At 59.1% G+C, this 8,464-nt stretch overlaps 1 protein-coding gene across 4 annotated transcripts; it reads left to right on the forward strand.

Annotated features, from left to right (window-relative positions):
- Nucleotides 1-274: 274 nt before the first annotated feature.
- Nucleotides 275-7,905, forward strand: WBP2 (WW domain binding protein 2). Of its 4 annotated transcripts, none has more exons than XM_043905493.1 (8): nucleotides 275-416; nucleotides 2,634-2,742; nucleotides 3,918-4,053; nucleotides 4,811-4,903; nucleotides 5,691-5,825; nucleotides 6,030-6,152; nucleotides 6,530-6,671; nucleotides 6,791-7,905. In XM_043905493.1, exons 1-8 carry the CDS (start codon nucleotides 358-360, stop codon nucleotides 6,927-6,929), a joined length of 936 nt encoding a protein of 311 aa, XP_043761428.1. In that variant the 5' UTR covers nucleotides 275-357; the 3' UTR covers nucleotides 6,930-7,905. The 4 variants fall into 4 exon arrangements, with proteins under 4 accessions (XP_043761428.1, XP_043761429.1, XP_043761432.1 ...); XM_043905496.1 differs by having other exon boundaries at nucleotides 276-416; nucleotides 6,595-6,671; XM_043905494.1 differs by lacking the exon at nucleotides 5,691-5,825.
- The last annotated feature ends 559 nt before the right edge of the window (nucleotides 7,906-8,464 follow it).

Genomic DNA, 8,464 nt, shown 5'->3' on the forward strand with positions numbered 1-8,464 from the left:
CGAGTAGAGGTGGGGATTATGTAACTCGTGGAGTCAATCTGAGCCTGTGGTCTCGGAGACTACAAGTTCCAGAATGAATCCTTCCGCTAGCGTGTAGGGAGAGGTCGGGATTGAGGGAGCGTTGCCTTCTGGGAGTTGTAGTCTCGAGCTTGTTTGTGACGCAGGCGCAACCGGGGAGGGGGAGGGGGCGAGGCCGTAAACTATTAGCACGTGACGCCCGGGATCAGGCGGTAGGGCCAGCCTCCGCACGGGAGCTGTGATTGGCTGGCGCTTATCCGACCGACGCCACCAGGGGCGGACCGAAGAAGGGCGCAAGCGCACTGCGTCGCCAGGCTCGGGACCCTTTTCCGAGGGACTATGGCGCTCAACAAGAACCACTCGGAGGGCGGCGGAGTGATCGTCAACAACACCGAGAGGTGAAGACAGTGCGGAAGAACCCTAGAAGTCCGGAGGGGCTGGCGTCGAGGGTGTGGGCTGTGGGCGGTGGGCGGCGGGCCGCTCGGTGTGAACCCGTGAAGAGGCGAAACTGATGGGTGGGTGGTGGGTAACGGCTGGGGGCGGGGCTGCAGGCGGCTGAGTGGGTCTTGAGGGAGGGGCCGGGATGCTGCGATCAGCGGTGGGATGGGGCCGGGGCGGCCGGATGGGGCGGGGGCCTTGCAGAGACAAGTGGAGCCCGTGCGTCGTTCTCGAACCCCTTGCGCAAAGTAGGAGACGTTAGGAAACGCGGAGAGCTTTAGACAAAAATAATTGCCATTTATTTAGGCGTTTACTGCGTGTCGGGGAGGGGGGCTGCATCTGGTCTGCCTTTTTTCAGTAGGTGGATCTTGTGCGGCAGATGCTATTACTCTACACATTTTACATGTAAGGAAACTGAGGCACAGGGAAGTTAAGAAACTTGCTTGAGCTCACAGAGCTGTAAGTAAAGAGCAAAGGAGTCTTGATTCCAAAGTCAGTAGCCTTAACTACCAGCATGTAGCCTTCCAGTATATTCCAGAACTGCTCAGATTCCAGGTGAGAAACTGAGGCCCAGAGGTGAAATTACATAGTTAACGATCGTCAGATGCCTGACATATTTCCTATAAAGGTCAGTCTTTGCCTTTTTCCCTTGAATTCCTGTTGGCTCGGGTCACTTCCCAGAGTAGTCTCCCACCTGTCCTGACCAACCCCACTCAATTCTGTCTCTCCTCCTACCATCCACTCCTTGAATGGCTTCTTTCCTCTTGCTCCTTGGGCGTTGAGAATCAGACCAGCCAGCCCTGGTTGAGCTCTGATGACCCAAAAGCACCTCTTGAAGGAGCAGAGAAGGAATCTGAGTCCCCAGAAGAGACTTGGTGGGATCAGAGCCTAGACGCTGGTTAAGGCCAGCACTCAGCCCAGGGCTGTAACCCGGCATGCTTGTTGAGTCAGAGGAAAGCACTCAGGGAGCCCAGAATACTGACTCGCCATGTTACTGGCTCAGGGTCTGCCAGGCCCAGCCTGTTCCTGGTCATGACCTCTTTTCTCTGAGCTTTCCTTGTCTTTTCTGGTACTGGTCCTCTTTCCACATACCCCTCCCCAGTGAAGGAAGTTGTGATATCTGGGAGGGGAAAAAAGACAAATAGAACCACGTGAACTTGGACCGCGTTGTAATCAGAGAAACCTCACATTGCCCTGGGTGTGTAGCCTCTCTGTGTGCGAGCCAGTCCCAGGGTGGACAAACCCTGCTGATGCCATTTGGTACCATCTCCTGGGACCGTTCTTTCTCTCTCAGTGGGGCTTTTCCAGGACAAGAATGTTCTTTTAAGAAAAAAAAAAAAAAAGAATGTTATCTATCCTCCTGCGCCTCCTACCTGGTTTAGGACTCGGTGCTGCTGCATAATGGTGTGCCTTGTTTTTAGCAAATGCTTGAGCCCCATTCCTGAAAAAGTGTAAACAGCGGCTGAAGTCTTCCATTCAGCATATAAAGCTTGATGTGTAAAATAGTGAACCTCACTCTTCACATCAAGAATCCCTGTGAGAGCGATGAGAGCTATGGACTGTCTCAGGAAAAAGCACGTGTGTGATCATCTCAGAGGCTCATGGACTGATACCCCTGCAGACTCAGCTTAAGCACCCCAGGTTTAGAGAAACCCTGAAGTCAGCCCTTTGGTAAGGTGGAGAGTCATGTCTTAAAATGTTATGCATCAGGCTTAAAAAAGCAAACAAACAAATAGAGAGCACCTGCCGTAAGGACTTGGAAGAAAAACAGAAGAGTTAACCCAGATGATCTAAACTGATTGGAGGGATTATGGTGCCTGCAAAGCCCTGCGGCTCTTCTACTGCACTGGTCACTTTTTTTCCCCTGGCTGTGCCCTGGGGCTTGTGGGATTTTAGTTCCCCGACCAGAGGTTGAACCTGGGCCTTCCGCAGTGAGAATGGGCAGTCGTAACCACTGGACTGCCAGGGAAGTCCCTACACTGGTCACTTCGGGGCTGTGTGGGTGGGGTTCGGGGAACCCAGCTTGCTCATTTTTTCCATGGCCGTGTTGTTACACTCCTCACAGCAGTGTTGAAACGACCACATGCTGGCAGCTGCTACCCAGGAGGGTTCAGTCCTTGGGGGTGACAGATTGTGACTCCAGCAGCCTCATCAGGGCCTGTCCTCTCTTCTCACAGCATCCTGATGTCCTATGACCATGTCGAGCTTACGTTCAGTGACATGAGGAATGTGCCAGAGGCCTTCAAAGGGACCAAGAAAGGCACAGTCTACCTTACCCCATACCGGGTAAGTTGTACAGTGAGACAGCTGGTTTGGAGATTCGTGGCTCCTGGAGGCTGATGTGAGAGCCTTAGGGCAGCCTCAGCCTCGTGAGTCCAGTGGCCTCTGAGCCCTGATGAACGTCAGCATGTTTCTGTCACATGTCCCTGGTTCTGGAACCACCAGGATCTTCGTGCAGCAAAACTGACGGCTGGGCAGTGAGTCCATGCGCATCCCCGAGCTGCTGCTTCAAGCAGTGTGGAGCTCAGTGCAGCTGCTGGAGTGACCTGGGCCTGGGGGGAGAGGCCGTGGTTACTTTGAGTGCTGTAGGAGTAGCCCATGAGGCCCTCGTGCATGTCCAGGGTGATAAGTGTGGTCCACGGGATTCAGTAGCACTGTCGCAGTCTCTGGGCTGGGCAGAGAGCCCGGCCAAACCCAGCAGAGCAAGAAATGCCAGCCTGCAGAATGGGCCTCACCTAAGAGTTCCCCGGGCAGACTCAGACTTCCAGAGAAACACAAATAGATGTTCTTGGAAGAAGACAGCTGCCTAGGGCCACCTGAGAGTTGACAGAGGTGGAGGGGGGAGAGACGCACAGGCCTTAGAGGAGACCCGGGTAGGGGTGGGGAGGGGGTCTCAAAACCCTGTCTCTGGGGGTTCAAGTTGGCATCTCCAGTCACAGATTGAAGTCGTGGGTGTAAAACAGCAGGTGCTTCGCACGCGGGGTGGGAGCCTTGCCAATCAGGCAGAGTCCATGGGCGGGTTAGTGTGCCCCTTCTGGGGTCTGCCACCCGCTGCCATTCCCCCCTTTCAGTTCTGTGGAGCGCAGGCTGGACCCCCACCTCGGGAGCCCTTCCCCGCCCCTCTGCCCTGGCCCCGCCGCCTCTTCACTGAGGCTCTGCGTCCGCCGCCTCCTCACCACCCATCAATTATAGAGCAGACCGTCCTGTTCACAGTGTGGCCTGAGTCACGCGTTTTTCTTGTGAATTCACACATCTGGCCTCCCCAGCCCGGCTGCACGTGGGGCCTTTTACTCCAAAAGGCACCCTCCGGGGGTGGCTGTTGCAGAGAGTGCCCTGGGGCTGCTGGGTGCTGGCTGTGGCCTCCCACCGCAGCCCTGGGAGCGGCGACCTCACACACAGGAAGCGGTGGCCAGGCTGGCTGTGGTCCGAGCGGTGATGGCCCTTGTCCTCTTTCCTTGCAGGTCATCTTTCTGTCCAAGGCGAAGGATGCCATGAAGTCCTTTATGATGCCCTTCTATCTGATGAAGGACTGTGAGATCAAGCAGCCTGTGTTTGGGGCAAACTACATCAAGGGGATGGTGAAGGCTGAAGCAGGAGGTGGGTGACGAGGGGGCTCGGGGCACCTCTGACCGCGGCCCTGGAGAGGGGCTCTGGCTCCCTGACACCCTAGCTGGTCCTCTTCTGGGCTCTGGAGTAGCTTCCAAGACCAGCCCTTGGGCTGCCAGCCATTCACTGGGGGGTGAAGTTGCCAAGAGCTGGGAAATGCTGGCATTCAGGATGACAGCTCAGATCAGAGAGAGCGCGCGAAGGCGGCTCGATGACTGCAGCCCCAGTGAGAACGCTCATTGTGACCTGGGGCGCGTGTCAGACGTCAGGTGTGGGAGGGAGCTCTGTCAGGTGCGTGGGAGGCAGGGGCCTTTGCCCTGAGCCCGTCTCTAGCGCCCAGCCTGGTTGCTGGCAGGCTCTTGGCAGACCCCAGAGACCCAGGCGCCATGCTCACTGTCCCCCACACTCAGCCTGGCCTGAGCCTTGCTGTTGAGCTCATGGTTCCCCTTTGGAGGGAAGCCAAGCTGGAGGTGTCGGGGTTTGTTCTCGGCACTGCCACCCCCTCCCCCGGGAGCGAGAGGTCGGCTCTGAACTTGGACCAGCTGTTGCTGCTTTGCTGGGGTGGGAGGCCCCAGGGCAGCTGTGCTTACAAGACTGCGCAGAAAGTGGGCAGGGGGCTGGCCGGGTCGCAGTGCTGGCGTGCGACGTGCGCGGCAGGCCATTGGAGGGGGCCTGGAGAGGACGTCCAGCCATCGCTTCAGACGGAACACTCTTCTTCTGAGCTGTTGATGCGCTGTTCTCCTCTCAGGTGGCTGGGAAGGCTCTGCATCCTACAAGCTGACCTTTACGTCCGGGGGCGCCATCGAATTTGGGCAGCGGATGTTACAGGTGGCATCTCAAGGTACTGAGGCTCTCAGAATCCGGGGCTGAGGACACGTGGAATGCGTGTGCCATTTTGTTCATTTGGGTTGTTTCCTTTTAGTTCTGCTTTTTAAACAGTCAGGAGGTGAATTCCTGGGCCCCGGGCTGCCCAGGGCTGGGAGTTGGGAAAGGGAAAGTGAAAGTGTTAGCCATTCAGTCCTTTCTGACTCTTTGCGACTCCTTGGACTGTAGCCCGCCAGGCTCCTCTGTCTATGGAGTTTTCCAGACAAGAGTACTGGAATGGGTAACCATTGCCTTCTCCAGAGGATCTTCCCGACCCAGCATCCCAGGCAGATTCTTTCCTGTCTAAACCACCGGGGCGGTGGGAAGGAAACCTGTAATTAGCACCACCGCCCCGTACCCCAAAGGCTGAGGTTCCCTTGCCTGGAGCAGGTATAGGACGATTTGCCAGAGCCGTCTGGCCTCGAGGACATTTGGCCTCACAGAAACAAATCTAGCCTTTATGCTCCTATGAGGCAACTTGTGCAGTCCCCAAGGGCTGTGTTCTGCAGACCTCCTCACCTTGGCCCCAGGCTCCCCCAGCTCCGTTCTTGCCCCTCCCTGGACCTCCTTCCTCCCCTCCCCTCACCCCATCTCCTCCGCCGCAGCTCTGACCTCCTCCCCACCCAGACCCCTCGCCCCACCCCTGCCCGAGGTGGCCTCGAGCCGGGAGGGCTGAGGCTCGTCTGCTGCGCACACCCAGGGATCCTGCAGCTCCCCGCGCCCGAGGCCGGAGACACTCACTTCTCTCTCCCCTTGTACTGTAGCCTCCCGAGGCGAAGCCCCCAACGGAGCCTATGGTTATTCTTACATGCCCAGCGGGGCCTATGTCTTCCCCCCGCCAGTCGCCAATGGAATGTACCCCTGCCCTCCTGGCTACCCCTACCCACCGCCCCCACCTGGTGAGTGTGACCTTTGCTGCCCACCCCGCACCCCTGCCTCCTGCCCACTAACCACCCCCGCCCAGGCGACGGGGTTGCAGAGGGGAGACTTGTTCTTGGACCTGCTTCAGGACGGACGGAGCAGCCAGAGGGGCGTGGGGGGGGGCGCCAGCCGAGGGGCCAGGGCGGTGCCGCTCACCAGGTCCCGTCCCTCTCGCCGAGCAGAGTTCTATCCGGGACCCCCCATGATGGACGGGGCCATGGGGTACGTGCAGCCCCCACCGCCGCCCTACCCCGGGCCCATGGAGCCTCCAGTCAGTGGCCCCGATGTCCCCTCCACTCCTGCAGGTGAGCTCAGCCCCTGGGCTGCTCCCCACGGGTGCGCGGAAGCCCCAGATAACGCACGACCACTGGCCTAGGGACAGCCCCAGGGGACCGGCCGCGTGGTGGCCAGTGGTGAAGAGAGATCAGTAGACACCAGCCTACTCTCTCGCCTTTAGTTGGCCGTGCTCCCTGGGAAAGGTTTCCTCTGTACCTCAGTCTTCTCATCCACAAAATGTGCCAACAGAACCACCTGGGGGTGTCGCGGTGAAGATCTGATGGGGAGGTGTGCACGGGGTGTCCCGATAGTGCCGGAAGCACTCAGGGAAGGTTAACCACTGCTTGATTCGTGGAACTGGGTCCTTGACACCAGCCACCCGAGCACCAGGGGTCTGGGGTTGCAGGGGCAGCCAGAGGCGGCGGGGAGGCCTGTCTCTGGGGCTCATCCCAAATGTGCGTCTTCTCACAGCTGAAGCCAAGGCCGCGGAAGCAGCTGCCAGCGCCTATTACAACCCGGGCAACCCACACAACGTCTACATGCCCACGGTGAGTGGGGTGGGTGCGCGCTGGAGGGGCCCCCACAGCCCCAGCTGCTGGGATTCAGAGGCGGGAGAGACCTCGTCTTGTTCGGACGGTCCTAACGTGATCTTTCCTTTCTTCTTCAGAACCAGCCTCCACCACCTCCCTACTACCCCCCTGAAGATAAGAAGACCCAGTAGACCCCGCCACCCCCTCCTCCTGCCTCCCCTCGCTCTCTCCTCCCCTCCCCTCCCCTTGGGGCTGAGTCGGGGTTGTGGGGCGTGATGGGAAGGCCTTGTCCTTCCTCCAGCTCTGATATAAAACAATTATCAGGAACTCGCCTTGAGACAAGGGGGGCCCCTTGACTTGGGGTGGTGCCTCCCAGTTTCCCACACAAGCCCGGAGCCCGCCGGCTTCCTGAGCCGTTCCGTTGAGGGGCGGGGGGGCACCCGCCTCGTCCCCATCCTGCTCTCGAAGCTTCTGCCCATGGAGGGACTCTCTGGCCACCTCCTCTGCCGCAGTCCAGCTCTCTGATTTTGTAGCCACTTTATCCCCAGCCTCACAAGCCCTGTGAGCTCCCGCCCCCGCCCCAGGCGCCCTGCCAGCTCCCGGCCCCGCCCCAGGCGCCCTGTCAGGCCCCACTCACATTCCGTCTGCCCTCCTCTGTGCCTGGCTGAGGAGGGCCACCTGCCCGCCGACTGTCCACCTGCATTCCGTTCCCAGCCGACCTCGTCCCTTCACGCTCACCTTCCCGTCCCTGCCTCGTCCTGGGTCTTCCTCTCGCCTCGCCGCCGGGAGTGGGTGGCCTGAGGGCAGCCGTGGCTGGGGGCAGTGCCCCTCTGCTGCCTCACTGGTCTTTCTGGAATTTGTTTCCGTTCACCTCTCCTTTCCCTCTAGAAGGGGCCTCTCAGACTGGAACTGGAGAATGCATGTCCATTTGGGGGCCACCGGGTGGGCTGGCAACCAGCCCCCGGGGCCCGGCCTGGACGTTGACCGTGACCTCTTGCCAGCCCCTCAGCTTGCCTTCTTCCCTTTAAGCTTCACGCCTGGTTGGCAATGTGTCCTCTAGATGCACTAAAATTTTGCTCTCACTTGCTCCTGGACTGGCTGTGAAGAGAGGAGATGGTTATTTAAAGAGGATTCCCTATTTATTTGACCAAAAAAAAAAAAATTTCAGTTAATATATTAATGTGAAATAAATCCTGTTTGCACCTTGATTTGTCTGCTCAAAATGTGAACTAGTAAAAGTGAAGTGACTGGACCCCTGTCTGGCTCTGTGTGGTGAGGGAGGCACTCATGGGAAGGGGGGCTGTCTGGCCTCCTTATGGAGGCGGGGGAGGCCCAGGGCCGTGGTGTTCCCTCCCGCCTGAGAGTCCCTTGTTCTCTTGACCTATTTGGGCCCAGGATGCTGAGGCCTCTCCCGTGTCCGTCTCACGGGGGTTGCTCAGCAACAGGTCCACCCACGGAGTACCCCCGGGCCCAGCAGCTGCCCAGGTGGGAGGCCTCGGACAGGAGCCGGGCTGGATGGGTGTTCGCTCCATGCCTGGTGTGGTCACTGCCCTGCCCTGAGGTCACTGCCCCGCCCTCCTTGGAAAGAGCCTCGGTGCCTGAGGCCAAGAAGGGCGGGACATGGCCACAGCCCACGTCCAGGCCTGCACCCCTGGGACCCTGACCTGGAGGGAGGCTCTGGATGTGGTGGGGCCCAGCCTAGCCTGAAGCATCCATGGTCCTGTGCCTTCTGGACCAAGTCACCTCCCCAGCCCCTTCCTTCTGGCCAGCCCTGCCCAGCAGCCCCGGGCTTGGCGAAACCCTCTGCAAGG

Source organism: Cervus elaphus, chromosome 5, assembly GCF_910594005.1.
Source record: "Cervus elaphus chromosome 5, mCerEla1.1, whole genome shotgun sequence".
NCBI lineage: Eukaryota > Metazoa > Chordata > Mammalia > Artiodactyla > Cervidae > Cervus > Cervus elaphus.

Bases quoted from the DNA above. Each gene is read 5' to 3' on its own strand.
- WBP2 (XM_043905493.1), top strand. From the start codon at position 358: ATGGCGCTCAACAAGAACCACTCGGAGGGCGGCGGAGTGATCGTCAAC. The intron at 4,054-4,810 runs GTGGGTGACGAG...TTCTCCTCTCAG, and splicing joins GGTGAAGGCTGAAGCAGGAG to GTGGCTGGGAAGGCTCTGCA. The intron at 5,826-6,029 runs GTGAGTGTGACC...CTCGCCGAGCAG, and splicing joins CTACCCACCGCCCCCACCTG to AGTTCTATCCGGGACCCCCC.